Source organism: Podarcis raffonei, chromosome 8 (genome assembly GCF_027172205.1).
Source record: "Podarcis raffonei isolate rPodRaf1 chromosome 8, rPodRaf1.pri, whole genome shotgun sequence".
In the NCBI taxonomy this organism is placed as follows: domain Eukaryota; kingdom Metazoa; phylum Chordata; class Lepidosauria; order Squamata; family Lacertidae; genus Podarcis; species Podarcis raffonei.
In genome coordinates this window covers 35,100,321-35,115,285 of record NC_070609.1, presented here as the reverse complement: position 1 = coordinate 35,115,285, position 14,965 = coordinate 35,100,321, and the positions used below count along the sequence as shown (strand labels likewise).

At 47.3% G+C, this 14,965-nt stretch overlaps 2 protein-coding genes across 4 annotated transcripts in view; both read left to right on the top strand.

The window, feature by feature from the left end:
• Positions 1–3,354, top strand: part of EPHA10 (EPH receptor A10) — a 29,156-nt gene extending 25,802 nt beyond the window's left edge. Inside the window, exons 14-17 of the mRNA XM_053399169.1 lie at positions 1,094–1,243; positions 1,464–1,657; positions 1,825–1,989; positions 2,302–3,354. Of these exons, the coding sequence (XP_053255144.1) occupies positions 1,094–1,243; positions 1,464–1,657; positions 1,825–1,989; positions 2,302–2,416 (624 nt within the window). The 3' untranslated portion in view covers positions 2,417–3,354. The remainder of the gene's footprint in view (positions 1–1,093; positions 1,244–1,463; positions 1,658–1,824; positions 1,990–2,301) is intronic.
• Positions 3,355–9,067: 5,713 nt separating this feature from the next.
• On the top strand, positions 9,068–14,478 carry C8H1orf109 (chromosome 8 C1orf109 homolog). Of its 3 annotated transcripts, none has more exons than XM_053399166.1 (5): positions 9,068–9,285; positions 11,335–11,616; positions 12,546–12,725; positions 13,343–13,461; positions 14,259–14,478. In XM_053399166.1, exons 2-5 carry the CDS (start codon positions 11,336–11,338, stop codon positions 14,405–14,407), a joined length of 729 nt encoding a protein of 242 aa, XP_053255141.1. In that variant the 5' UTR covers positions 9,068–9,285; position 11,335; the 3' UTR covers positions 14,408–14,478. The 3 variants fall into 3 exon arrangements, with proteins under 3 accessions (XP_053255141.1, XP_053255142.1, XP_053255143.1); XM_053399167.1 differs by having other exon boundaries at positions 9,069–9,237; XM_053399168.1 differs by having other exon boundaries at positions 9,077–9,285; positions 14,284–14,419.
• Positions 14,479–14,965: the final 487 nt, after the last annotated feature.

Sequence of the window (14,965 nt, the reverse complement as noted above, 5' to 3'; positions counted from 1 at the left end):
ACAGAGTTTCCCCTGAGCAATCCAGCTGTGCTGCATGTGCAGTATAAAGGCCAGCTTTCCAGTAGCAGGTGGGGAAGAGAGAGAATGGAAACAGGGATCTGGCAGCAGGAAAGACGTGAACTTTGTTTCTCATTTTGTATTTTTATGCTGTGAACAACCCTGTGATCTTTGGATGAAGGACAGTATACAGATTTAATACATAATAATGATAATGAGGCAGACGTGTGTGTGTGGTGTTTTCTGTAGAGCAACAGAATTGTAGAGCTGGAAGGGATTCCAAGGGTCATCTAGCTCAACCCTCCGCAAAGCAGGAAACAGAGCTAAAGAATCCCTGACAGATGGCCATCCAACCTCTGCTTAAAAACCTCCAGAGAAGGAGAGTTCACAACCTTCCACAATAGTCTGTTCCACTGTCAAACAGCTCTTACCATCAGAAAGTTCTTCCTAATGTTTAGTTGGAATCACCTTTCTTCTCATTTGAATCTCTTGGTTCAGGCCCTCCCGTCTGGAGCAGCAGAAAACAAGCCTGCTCCATCTTCCTTGAGACCACCCTTTAGATATTTGAAGATAGTTATCATAACACTTCTCAGTCTTCTCTTCTCCAGGCTAAACATACCCAACTCCTGAACTGTCCCTCGTAGGGCTTGGTTTCCAGAAACTTGATCTTCTTGGTCACCTTTCTCTGCATATTCTTCAGCTTGTCAATACACTTCTTAAATTATGATGCCCAGAACTGGACACAGAACTCCAGGTGAGGTCTGACCAAAACAAAATAGAGTAGTACTAAAACGTCCCTTGATCTGGACACTATAAATCTGTTGATGCAGCCTAGGATTGCATTAGCTTTTTTTGCTACATCATCACACAGTTGACTCATGTGACTCATGTTAAGGTTGTGGTTTACTAAGACCCAGATCCTTTTCACATGTACTGTACTGCTGGCAAGTCAGGTGTCTCCCAGCTTATATTTGTGTATCTGGTTATTCCTGCCTAAGTGTAGAACCTTACATTTGTCCCTATTGCAATTAATTTTGTTTCTATTGTTACTTATTTTCTGGTCTTTCTTCAATGCCTTTTCTTTATGCATGCCCAGGGTGGGAAAAGCTTGGTGCTGTGGTTGGCCCCCGAAGCATCCCAATACCACCGTTTCAGTTCAGCCAGTGACATGTGGAGCTTTGGCATTGTCATGTGGGAGGTGATGTCCTATGGAGAGAGGCCTTACTGGGACATGTCGAACCAGGACGTAAGTGGCTCCCCAGTGTGCTGAAGGTGGTGGTGTGGACGAGGAGCAGAAAATGGGCAGGCCAAGACTCCCTGGGCCTCTGCCTTTCCACCACTCTGTTGTGCTTCGTGGTGGGAGGGAATGTGGTGGGTGTGGTTGTGCTTTTGGTAAAGGTTGCAAGTGAGAGCATCCTACCACACTCCTGCTGGGTGTGGCTTCCATCTCCAACAATTGCTTCCAGGTGATAACAGCCATTGAAGATGGCTTCCGGCTTCCTGCTCCTGCAAACTGCCCACCGGCTCTGCACCAGCTGATGCTAGATTGCTGGCAGAAGGACTCTACCGAGAGGCCAAAATTCTCCCAGGTCCATAGCACACTTGGCAACATGCTTCAGGCCCCAGAGCTCTCGAGAAACAGCACCTTCACCTATGCCAGGTGATTGCATTATCCCCGACCCTCCCACCTTGAAGCCCATGTAGAAAACAGCAGTGACAGAGGCTGTATTTGCACACATCTGAGCTTAGGGGGAGGTGGAAGGTTCTGGGGCATAAGACCTTCCTTCCTGTGATGTCCCCACATAGCTCCTCTCTCTTTCTTTCCAGGACTGCCAGCTGCTCCCTCCCTCCCTCCGACTGCCCTTTTTCCTCCTTCCCGTACTTCAGCTCTGTTGGGGAGTGGCTGGAAGCCATTGAGATGAGCAGGTATAAGGACAGCTTTGTGGCTGCTGGCTATTGCTACCTGGATTCAGTGGCCAGAATGACAGTACAGTAAGTGAACCTCCTCTCCTCTAGAAGGATGCTGCCAGCCAGCCACACATAGGCTTGGCTACACCCAACTATGGCCCCTTGTAACAGGGAAGGGCCCAGAGAGCAGGGCAGCAACCTGGCTCTGGGGTTGGCTTCAGGCTAACCTGAGAAAGCTGCTGCTGCTGCTGCTCCTTGGGAGGCTTTCTCTTTTGAGTGGTGGCAGCCCCATCAGCCCCATTTCCTAGTCTTAGTTGCTTGATGGGACTAGGTGAGCTGCTGTGCTCAGACTGACTCTGGTATGGAGTGGGCTTCTCACTTTTTTTTTTATTCCAGAGATGTTCTGAGCTTGGGGATCACCTCTGTGGCACACCAAAAGACTCTCCTAAGTGGGATCCAAGCGCTCCGGGCTCAGGTGATCCAGATGCATGGCCACGGAGTGCAGGTGTGAAAGCAGGGCAGCGGTGTGTGTCTGCAGAACCAACCTGAGCTGCCCACTGGCCCTGGTGAGGCCACGTCTCTGAGACTTTACCTGAGAGCAGAGGATGTTGGCAGCTATGTCCTGGAGACGCAGGAAGGTGGTGGGAACCAACTGCCCCCTTCCATGGGAGGTCCAGAGCGACCTCTCTGCAGCAGCTGAAGAGCTGGTCTTTTTCTTCCCCATCTACCCCAATGGCACCTTGGAGAGGAGAGTGAGCAAGAGGGTCTGCTGGTGACCCTTAAGCCCCCTGAGAGTCTGAACTCAGAGCAATGCATCTTCTGAGAAGCTGCCAATTATTGAAATTTCCTCAGTGGGCAGTAGAGTGACTGTTTCTCCAGTGAGCCTCCTTTCCCAGCCTCCTTCCACCGCTTCTTGGGCAGATGGGAAGACTGCACACTCCACCTCTACCTGGAATGACGGCTAAATGGGCAAGAGCAGGAAGATGCACAACTGGGAACAGGTTTACTGCAAGAATATGGGCTACTTTGATGCTACTGTGTTTATGCCAACCTTGTCCAATATGGCGTCTTACCTGTGCACAGCCAGAAAGAAAATCGGTTAAAGGGTGGAAGGATGATGGCTCCTGCCCTGGAAATCCCATCTCAGTGGGCACTGGAATCCTGCCTCACATGTTGCTGAGCTCCAGCCCGCTCAGCTCTTGAGTGCCAAATGCTTGCAGCAGTCAATTCTGATGGCATATCTTCCAGAAGTCATTAGCCACAGACAGCTCTCTCTCAGACACCCATTGTTCCTGACTCCTCAAAACAGAACAGCCTTCGCAGGATGCAGAGAAAGTATCACAAGCTTCAGCTGACTTAGCTGGTCTCTGCAGGACAAGCAGAATTCAGGAGTCCTTCCCTCATTCCTGATCTCAGCCAACAGCAAAGCTGCAGGTTAGATACCTACTTGCGCTCCTAGCACTTTATTGGCTTGGGAGCTTGCATTGGGTGATGGGAGATCTCCCCAAACTCTGGACCAAATGAACAGAGCTGATGGGAGGTGGAAGCAGAGGCAGGCCTCTAGGCTGTCCTAGATCAGGGACCTTTCCTTGCTGGACATTGGGTTCTTTCCCAGGTCATGAGTTGGAGACAATATACGTTGCAGGCAGCAGGATAAGAAGCATTTGTGTGTGCTGTCCAGCAGGTGGTGGTTTGAGCCATGATGGAACCCCCTGGCTAGTCTTCAGAGGTCACACTGGGCACCCAGGCAGGTATCCTGATGCAATTTTGAAGGCCATGGCAGGGACTCCTGGGAGAGCCAGGCTCTTCTTCCTCCTCCTGTGCTCGTGGGTTTTTCCCTTCACTGCCCACTCCTCTTTGTCTCAGTGTGGCATTTGCCAAATAGACTTATGCTTTTAGATAGACTAACTTAAGTGGGCCTCTGCAATCCTCCTTTGTTTGGGTACACAGCAGTTTACTGTATGCTTATCAGTGTACATGGTTGTTGTTTTTTACAACTCCATAATCACTGGAGACAGACAGATTTGAAAGGTAAAGGAGTCCAAAGGGGAGGGCTCTCTTGCTCCACCCATCAGTGTTCCCAGCTCTGGAGCACAGACAGTGGGCATACTGCTCTGAATGGCACCACCGCACCTCACGTGGGCTGCAGCTGACATTTCTTTGTGGTGGGGATTGTGGAGATCCATGTCCTTCCATGCCAGCGGTGCTTTGGAGAAGAGGCCTCCTTCCGTCAGGATGCCCACCTCTTCAGCCCAATACACACAAGCTATAGAGGCTTCAGACTCAAGGGAAGCTGCAGGTGAGAACTCACAGCTATCCCTTGTTCTAGAAGAATACAGGAAGAGCTGATGAACGTTGGGAAGGAGAAGACCTGCTCTTTTGGGCAAGCCAACCAAGTACATGCCCTAATCATTGGCTCCACTCTTGGCTACTGAAAATATTAGTGCCTGCTGGACTTGAAAGACAAGTGGGTGGTTCTCACTTGCCTTGCCAGCCAGTTGGTCCAGATCCTCTGTGGAACGACTACCTTCCCTTTATGAGGCACCATCTCTCTGAGACTGTGCAACTTGAATATTTTTGTTTGATCTAGAGAATAATATATTTTAGAGCAAGAAATTGAATCACTTGATTCCTGTTCACCTCACCAGATGGGGAGTTTGGGTGACCTTGGGCCAGTCACTGTCTCTCAACCTAACCTACCTCACAGGGTTGTTGTGAGCATAATATGGGACGAAGAACTCTGCACACCACCTTGAGCTCCTTGGAAGAAATGTGGGATATAAATGCAATAATAAAATAAAATAAAATACAGTATGCTTGAATTAGCTGAAAGACACATGCATGGCTGTTAATGCAGTGTTTCCCAAGAGCAAGAATCCTTCACCATTTTATGTGTTCCCTAGCAAGCACCTTGTCTCCATAGTTTATTTTTTACCTGTAAAGGTGAGCTAGGAAGGATCTAACTACACAGAGCAACTCAAGTTGCAAGTTTCCTACGGAAACTCTCTATTGCCATGGAGAGAAGAGTAACTCCCATCTTCTAGTCAGCTTGTTTGGGACCTCCCGAGATCACAAATGCACAACTTCCTCCAGTTCTAATCAAATCTTCACCCACTGATTGGTCACTGGGAATGCTGAGAAGGGTGATATGCAACAAGTCATGTAAAACTCCCACTGTAGCCTAAACCCCTTTTTTCTTTTATTAAACAGAGGCCTCTCCTTTGGGGCATATCTCAAAATTGCTTTCCCAGGACAGCTCCCTTTGTGCAATAAGCCTCCCCCACCCTCCAAGTCTAATATGCCCTCGCATGCTAGAATCCCCGAGTCTGCCCATGCCCTAAAAACAGTTCTGTCTCTCCGCCAGTTCCCCCCTGGGCTTCAACTCCCGCCCCCAGTTTCTCCCGTCTTTTCCCTCCCTAGAATTCTTGAACTCCCAGGTGGTGTCCATCCTTGTGCTCTCTTGAATCACCACCTCCTCTGGTGCGCCTGACACAGAGTGGAAGGATGTGTGAGAGAAGGAGTAATTCTCCCTTCTTTCTCATTGAACCTCTCTCCTTACCTTTCTAAGGCTGTGTACACACTCCTGCTTACTCTGCATCCAGTGCATTCCCACTGTTGGTTTGGGAAGTGGGGTACACACTTTAGTTACAATCCATAGCTATCCTGTATCTTAGAAAATACCGTGTTTTGATGCAATCAGCTTAGATTCAAATTGAGAAAAAGAACAAGCCTGCTGAGTTTTAAGCTGGTAATGTTTATGCTACAGTGAAGTCATCCTGGGCCACTGTGCCATGGATTCACTCTCAAGTCCTCTTTCTCTCTCCCTGGGAAGCCTTCCCTGGCTTACTGTTAATTGCTACTTTGTGGTATTTTTCTCGATAAAAATAATTCATGGAAAGTTTCTGCTATCATACCCTTTGCTTCCTTGAATACTAAACGATCTGAATGTTAGCCCAGCTTGGGTGTCTTATATTTTGGCTAAAAAGTGCCAGCTCTGGACTAGCTTTAATCAGACTGACAGCAGCCTGTTCTCTGCAATGAAGCCCGGATCACATTGGAAAACAGTCTCCTGGCACAAGATCAGAACTAAATTCTCTCATGAACTGTGTTTGTTAGCTTTTCCAAAGGCCCCTCAACAGGTCAGAGGGAAGAAGCTCTGAGCACTTCATCAGAAACAGCTGCTTGGGAGTGTGCTAATGGCACAAGCTCCAGGAGGCTGCTTGCTCCGCCCCAACAGTTGCTTGCAATGATAAATGCTCACTTTGTGCCATACCCGAAATAGCTCTGCAGCCAATGTACACATCCATCACGGTGCTCTGCAGAGAGGCAACAATTGAAGTCATTATCTTACCGAAGGTGGCTGTTTGGTGCTCAGTGTCAGCCACAGCTCCTTATCTTTCTCATTATGTTTGGAAGATTAAGTGTTTCAGTTCCCATCATGAATTCTGGAGCCACAAAAAGACATATGGCAAAGTGCATGCATTGCTTATACATTGGAATGGCAAGGAAACAGTCTAGATTGGGTTTAGCTGGATGCATTTTCCTCCATTAATAACATTATCATATTCCTGTTGTCTAGATACAGTCACACCTCCTCAGTTTGCTCACCCACATGCTTGTTTATTCTGCAGCAGGAATTAAGCTTCCAGGTTCTTGCTGTTCCTGCTATCAACATGCAAGTATTATGGAAATGGAGAGGGAGGCAAACTCTGGAGCCAAAGGAAGGCTTTTGGCTTCTCTTCATGCAGAAGGTTCTAGACTCAATCCTTAATGTTTCCTGACAGAGCTGGTCAAAACTGCTGCCACGTAGTGTAGACAAGACTGAACTAGGTGGGCCAATGGTTCACAGCTATTATTTGCACCACAAACCAACATCTAGAACAACAGACTCAGCTCTTTGGACTCCCAAAGACTAACTGTTATCAAGACTGCAAGGTAGGGGGGATCAGGCTAATTCTAGATGTGCCTGGGACAATGCGTCTGGGTAGAAAGATGTGAACTCTGAATCTATGAGATTTCATCCTTCCCCACCCTGTGGAACGAAGGGAGGGAGGAGGGTGACTTTGGCTTTACTGACAAGAATGCAGATCTGTGATATTAGGAGGATGAGAGCAAAGGCATGCTCATGATGGTATCTGACAGCTATACAGAATCCCGCTTTCAAAACTGCACCTGCAGACCTTTCATGGTGAACGTACTGCCTCATTCCCAGTCAGTGCAGGTGCTGTAATCTCTTGCTGAAATCCTATTACTTTTTATACTATGAATGCCCCACTTTTGTTGGGTGATAGTGCAAGAGTCCCAGTTCTGAAGGCAATAATGTGGCAACATTTGGGGCCGCATTGCAAAACACAGAATACCGTAGAATGGCATGTGGATGGTAGGATGGCATGTGGATGGTCCAGTATAAAGATGCCGCTAATGCTCTGTTGTTCCATCAGTACACAAGTCTTGAGAAACATGGAGAATGTTCACAACGAGGGGCAGGAGTTCCCTAGTGATGACCAGCTCTGTTTCTCTGCAGCATCTGCGTGTCAGGAGTGGCCCAGAAAAACCTGGCCCAGGGCCTGGGCTTTGTAGTGGGTTGAATGCGACCCAATAGGAAGTTTCTGGTTTTTTTGTGTTTTTTTTTATAAATTTTTTATTGATTTTTCAACATATATTATAAGACATTACAAACAACAATACAAAAACAAACAAACATATAACATGTATAATTTCATAATCTTTTTTTCTTATACCCAATTTCAACGACTTCCCCATGCCTCCCTTTTCTGCATCCCTGTTTTAAACTTTTTCAGCAACCCCTGATCTAAATTACTTATAATTCCCTTTCTTTAACCCTTTTTTTCCTCTTATCCAATCATTTATCGCTGCAAATCTGCTATGCTTTACCCACGACATTTTAACACTCACTAATTTTACAACAATTTTTAAGATAAAATTTAAATTTCTTCCAGTCTTCTTCCACCGTCTCCTTCCCTTGGTCACGGATTCTGCCCGTCATCTCCGCCAGTCCCATATAGTCAATCACCTTCGTCTGCCACTCTTCCAGCGTGGGTAGTTCTTGTGTCTTCCAATACTTTGCTAGTAAAACTCTTGCTGCTGTTGTAGCATACATAAAAAACGTCCTATCTTTCTTTGACACCAATTGGCCTACCATGCCCAGGAGAAAAGCCTCTGGTTTCTTATGAAAGGTACACTTGAGCACCTTCTTAATTTCATTATAAATCATTTCCCAGAAGACCTTAATCCTTGGGCACGTCCACCAAAGGTGGTAGAAAGTACCTTCAGTTTCATTACATTTCCAGCATTTATTATTGGGCAAATGATAGATTTTTGCAAGCTTGACTGGGGTCATGTACCACCTATAAATCATTTTCATAATATTCTCTCTTAGGGCATTACATGCCATAAACTTCATTCCGGTGGTCCATAACTGTTCCCAGTCAGCAAACATAATGTCATGTCCAATATCCTGTGCCCATTTAATCATAGCTGATTTAACCGTTTCATCCTGTGTATTCCATTTCAACAGCAAGTTGTACATTCTTGACAGATTCTTAGTATTGGGTTCTAACAATTCTGTTTCTAACTTTGACTTTTCCACCTGTAAGCCAATTTTCCTGTCCTGTTTGAATACTTCATTTATCTGGTAATAGTGAAGCCAGTCTCTTACTTTGGACTTCAATTTCTCATAGCTCTGTAGTTTCACTTTTCCACCTTCTTGTTCTATAATTTCCCAATATTTTGGCCATTTAGATTCCATATTAAGTTTTTTCACTTCCTTAGCTTCCATTGGTGACAACCACCTAGGGGTTTTATTTTCCAACAGATCTTTTCAATAGGAAGATTCTGAATCCTGGCAACGGGTGGAGGCGCTGTGGGCGGATCCCCAAGTCTGGGCCGCCTGCTTTGGGGATCCCATTGCAGGAGCAGGAATCATAGCCTGAGATGCTGCTGCTGGATCCATTTATTCACTTCGAGCAATTTACAAACCTGGCCTTGAAAGAGGGAGGAAAGGAGCGCTCTGCACATGCTTCAAGGAAGTGTGGTGGGCGTCCCCAGGCAACAGTCACCTCGCCGCTGCCGTGTCGCCATGGCAACCGAGAAAGAAAGCGGCGCGCGAAAAGCCCCTTCCCATCAGCTTCGGAGCAACCAGCCAATCAGAAGCGCGGGAGAGTGAGTTGGACCAATGGAAACTCGGCGGGAGGTGGCAAAGCGCGCAAGCGCAGATTGAAGGGACTACATTTCCCAGCACACCCCACTCCCCACCCAGCGGAGTCCAAGGCCTTAGCGGCACCCGCGTAGCGCCGGCGAGGAAGGGCTGGGGTAGGTCCTTGCCTGGCAGCAATAGGCTTTTGTGCCGGAGAGAAGCAGGTAGGTCAGGAAAGCTGTATTGTCCCTGCTCACCACCACCACCTCCGTCCAAGGAAGGCAAAGCGCTTCCTGTGCCATCTTGGGGCGGAGGGAGGCGTGTCAGCTTCACCTACAAAATGCCGAATATTTTCGGTATTTAAATCCTATCAGCCTCGTAAGGATTTTCTAGGCAGGTGCTGGTGAGGAATAACATGTCCAGAAGTCTTGAAAATTATAAATTATATGAATTTTTTTTTAAAAAAATTAATCATAAAGTTTAATACACCACTTGATCGCAGAGAAAACTAAACCCTCAAGGCAGTTTAGGGTGCAGGAGAAAACACGTGGCAGTTTGCTGCTGACTTGGTGGAGAAAGGAGAGCAAACAGGTTAAAATAAAAAAGCAGCGCTTCATGAACTTGCACCAGGGATTCAAAATAAATAAAACCAGAGCAAAATTAAGGATGCAGTTCTCTGGACACTTGCTGGGCGGTGCTTGACATCTCTGCTGCTCACCCAAATGCCTGATGGGGATCAGAGGGGGTTTTGCCAGCCTGTGGAAGAAGGAGGAAGATCTGTGTGTGGACCTTCCGGGGCAGAGTGTTTCAAGCCTTGGCAGCCACTGTGGAAAAGGTCCTGTTTCTGCTGGATAGCATAAAGGGAAATCAGTTGCTTAATTTGGGAGTGTGCTGCATTGGGCACCATGGGGCTGCGACACTTGAAGCATCCAAGGCTAAAAAGCTGAGCAACTTTATTCTCAGAGTGTCATGCAAACACTGAATGCTCCAGAAGCTCACCCAACACTTCTGGTATGATCAGCGTCCTGACACCTAAAGTGACTGCTGGATGGCTCTTCAGTGGAGGTGGCAAAGTTGTCATTCTTTCCTGCCTTCAGCACTTCTTGGTAGGCAGAATTATGTAAACTACCAAGCACTTGGTCAGCTTTAGTACAAGTTTCCTGCCACCTGCACTCTGGTCATCTACCAGCTGCTGCAGCTCAGTAAACAAGGTGCAGAGCAGACTCTGCGACATCAGAGAGGACTCCTGGGAGCAATTGTGTCAATATCCCATCTCACCGCACTGCCCCACAGTGCGACCCAGGCTTTGACTAGATCACCAGCTCTATCCACTGGAAACCCGCACCGTTCCAGCCTGCCGAGCATTCAGGAACCTACTAGGTTCCATTAATCTCTGGGGGCAGACCATAGAATTGCTCTGCAACCCCTGCAGAGTGGGTCTGCTGCCCAAAGTTCATACATTCTGGCCATGACAACAGGGTTACCATCATCCTTCCTATATCCTCACCATCCCTCTCCCTGCTAAGAGTAAACACTAAATCAAGAGTATGTTGGGATGGGCAGATGGCAATGTGAGACATTCCATGGAGGCCATGAAATCCAGAGCTGGCCCTGAAAAGTACCCATAAGGATAACTTGGTGATGGAGCATTATCTGCTTGTAGCAGTTAGGCCGTGCTAGCATTGCTTCAGAAAACAGTATTAAAATGCACTGTAAATGGCTGGCATGATAGACTGTGGCTGAGAAGTTCACCTAGGAAATCCAGTCGGCTATAGGACTTGAGAAGGAAATTTTAAAAAATGAAAAATCAGAATCCGTTTATTAACTTGGTTAATGATAGCATGAGGAAATCCCAGCTAGCAACCTTCAGCCCTTCTAGAAAAAGGCAGGGAAGATGGGTTTGTTCTCCTCAAAGCTTTACCTAAACTCTGAGGGATGAGGGACATAGTTGGCACCCTCCTGGTGTTGTATTAAATTAGGATTTCATTTTAAACCAGGTATTCTTTTTAAAAAAATGATACACAGTAGTGTGTGTGTTTGTATGTGTATGGTTTTGAATCAGTTTTGATTCAGCCTACTGCTATGACTTAACTAACTTGTTTTGAGTCCTGCAAACATGTTTGATGTTCTGCAAAAGGAAATATCTGCTTTGTTTTTGATGCAGAGGTGTGACAAGCCAAGTGAGGGGAAGGGCAGGTTGAACCAAGCCTGGTGTTGCTGGAGTCTTGTTACCTGGGCTGCTTCTTGACCTGACTTCTGTGTTTTGTTTCCAGGATGGCTTCTGGGGGCTCCAGTTCCCTGCACACCATTCATGGTGCCCTGCAGGAGTGTTTCCGTGCTCTCCAGGAGCAACATGAGGTTTGGAAGAGAGTGCTAGCTGCCTGCACACCTCTTCTCAGTTCCTTGGCCAACCTGGCTGAGCAGATGCAGGCCTCCCAGAAGGTCTCCTTTGCCAACACCCCCCTGCGAGACTTCCCAGATCTGCCAGAGAGGCTGAGGCACAAGCAGCAATGTGCCATGGAGGCTTTGCTGGAGGTGCTGCAGCAGGACCACCTGTAAGGGAATCTGCTTTGCTTTGTGGGTAGGGCAGAGGGGAGGGGGAATTGCAGCTCTCTGGGTCATTCACAGTGTGAAAAAAGTTCCCGTCAAAATTATTTGGCAGCTGACAGTTTTTTGCAGGCAATGAACAATTCTGTATTATTACTCTATAGCTTACAACTATGGCATCTTAAAAGTACATCTAAATTTATTTGGGTTGGAGCCAGATCTTAAGCTAATTGAACTTAATTCCCATTGAAATCAAGTAAGTTCAGCTGACTTTGTCTGGCTCCAGTCAGTTATTTATGTAGCACTTTCCCAGTTAAAAAAAGTAGTTTCATGTTTTTACTTATTTTCATAACAGCAGCCCACATGGGGTAGTTCAGTTTGGCTTCCCTTGGCTCTATCCAGTGAGCTTTGTGGCAGTTCCTAGTGAGCTGCCCAAGCTCAGCTCACCGTTCCCATTGCAACAGGGTGAATTTAGGTAAGACCTTTGTTCAAATTAGCAACGTTTGTCTTTTGCTTAAGTTGTCTACACAGCTTTTAGAGCAGGCATAGGCAAACTCGGCCTTCCAGATGTTTTTGAGACTACAATTCCCATCATCCCTGAGCACTGGTCCTGTTAGCTAGGGATGATGGGAGTTGTAGTCCCAAAACATCTGAAGGGCCAAGTTTGCCTATGCCTGTTTTAGAGAATCAGCCAAAAATTTCTCACCTCCAACCTGAGCTTGGGCAGCAGAGATGTGTAGGCCAGATTCTCACCCCGTCTTAAACTTGTGCAAGGCCCTTCAGACAATATGGCGGAAGTGCAAACAAGAGAGAATGTAACAATGTATGATGAAAGCCAGTATTAGCACACTTAAAATGAACCAGTAGTTTCTCTGGGTGATTGATCTGTATGGAAACCACCCCAGAGTGTGACATGAGTGGTCTTTGTTTTGTGTAGAATGGAGCTCCAGAAAGTGAGGGATACTGTTGGGGTCCGTGTGGACAGCGTTTTCCGGCTCTGTGAGCAGCCAGGAGATGGCCTAAGCCTGGAGACGACCTTCCAACGCTCTGCATCATGCCCCTCATTGGCGGACATGCTGGAGTGGCTTCTGGATGTTGAAGAATTTTACCATCGTGTGTATCCTTTGAAAGAGTTATGCATCTGCAAGGTCCTCCTGTTCTCCAGAAACAGACCTTTATTAAAATACTTATCTATGCAGCCTTTATGTCTGTCTTGAAAAAGACCCCCAAGATAGCTAACAGTTCAGTTTAGCAATAAACACTGAAACACAAGCCAGTAAAAGAAAACAACATTAGCACTCCAGAATCCTTGTTGCCTCCAGCTCTGGATAAGATGCCTCACTGTTGATTCAGTTGTCACTTGTGAGAGTTGCAGGGCCCCAGCCCCAAGGCCATTCTCCCACAACTTTTCAAGCTGTGCAAGTGTGGAGGAGGCAGTTTCGAGCCCTCTGCCCCCAGAAACACTCTCATTTCCTTCCATGGAGTTCACCTCTTCTCATCGCCCCTGAAAAGCTCCTGTTGAGAGCATCTGGCAAGATGTAAATTTACCAAATAATCCTGTGCTGGACTGCTCTCGTTTGCCCCTCTGATTTGTGTAGCTTGAAGTTATTGTGCCACCTCCTTTGACTGAGGCCCTTTGGGCTTTCCCCATTTTCATGGAGCAGGGTGAGTGGAAATGCGTCTCTGTCATTCCACTTTGAGCTGGCTGCTTATCTGTCCTTAACACCTGAAAAGATACTTGGGGCTCAAGTTTCTCCTCCTTCAGGTTAGCTACACGAATCTGATGGAGATGCAAGCTCTTCCAAAGGCCTGGGAGCAGGTGCTACAGCAGGGCCTCCAAAACACAGTAGAAGGTAATGACACCAATGTGGAACATGTCTTTGGCGATGAGGTGGGATCAATAGCAAACACAAACCCTCAGCTTCTAGTAGCTGAATAGAGGTATAGTACCATGAATATGGGTAGGGACGCGGGTGGCGCTGTGGGTAAAACCTCAGCGCCTAGGACTTGCCGATCGCATGGTCGACGGTTCGAATCCCCGCGACGGGGTGCGCTCCTGTTGCTCGGTCCCAGCACCTGCCAACCTAGCAGTTCGAAAGCACCCCCGGGTGCAAGTAGATAAATAGGGACTGCTTACCAGCGGGAAGGTAAACGGCGTTCCGTGTGCTGTGCTGGCTCGCCAGATGCAGCTTGTCACGCTGGCCACGTGACCCGGAAGTGTCTGCGGACAGCGCTGGCTCCCGGCCTATAGAGTGAGATGAGCGCACAACCCTAGAGTCTGGCAAGACTGGCCTGAACGGGCAGGGGTACCTTTACCTTTACCATGAATATGGAGGCTTTATTTTTGGGTGTCATAAATGTTAATACTGGGAGAGTGTTCAGTGCACCTTCACGTACACTGCCTTATTGTGATCCTTACACCATTCCTGCAAAATAAGGCAGTGCGCTAGTGCTGATGCAGGGCAAGGGTTCATGGCAGAGGTAAGATTTTGACGGGAAAGTCTTAGTCACTGGCAAATAGCCACCAACAGGCCCATCATCTGTGAACAGGTGCACAACTGAACCAATATTGCCCTATAGAAAACGACAGTGCTTTGCACCTGCAGTATCCCTGCTTTGAAGTTTTACCCATGACCTGTTCCTCACAAAGAGCCCTCTTCTGGTCTGTCTCTCAGAAGTGTTGCTGAAGGTCTCCTACTTTCTGGAAGCGGTGTAAGGACATGGAACTTGCTCATCTTCCCAAGAGAGGCCAGCTTTCCCGGGACAGCTCACCACCATGTGAAGAGGCCCAGACCTTAAGCAGGGCTGCTTTTTGTTTTCGGATGGAGCTCCCCAGCCCCGCAGTCAGAAGATGCACAATTCCGGATCCTGGGCTGGAGCTGGCCCTCAGATTTGAAATGAAGAGTATGTGAACCAGTAGCTGGGGATCGTTCCTTATTGAGCCACATGCCACCATTTCTGGTAGGCGTCTCTTTGTAAATTAAACTTGATGTTGCACCCTTGGAGTGCAAAATGTTCCTTTTCCTGTTGTGCCTGTAGCTGTCCAGAGTGGAACAGCTGCAAGAAGCATAGCCTGGGTGAGGGTCTGTGGGGTAGTTTCTCCAGAAGATCAACCAGGTGTCCCTTTTTCAGCACGTAGCCTGGCTGAATTTGTATTTAGCCACAACAAAGAGGCAACATTTCTACATACTCTAATGACAGTTGGTCATGGCACCAAACAGAGGAGAAGTAATGTGCATCATTTAAGTGGCACTCAGAAACGAGTGTAAAATATAAGTGTTGGTGAACTGATTTGGAACAGTGACCACAGTGCTATCAAATTCAACAGATGGGAAAGAATGTCTAAGATAGAAGGAG

Coding starts and splice junctions, on each gene's coding strand:
- C8H1orf109 (XM_053399166.1), top strand. CDS start 11,336: ATGGCTTCTGGGGGCTCCAGTTCCCTGCACACCATTCATGGTGCCCTG. Junction 11,617..12,545: donor GTGCTGCAGCAGGACCACCT/GTAAGGGAATCT, acceptor TGTTTTGTGTAG/AATGGAGCTCCAGAAAGTGA. Junction 13,462..14,258: donor CCTCCAAAACACAGTAGAAG/GTAATGACACCA, acceptor TTCCTCACAAAG/AGCCCTCTTCTGGTCTGTCT.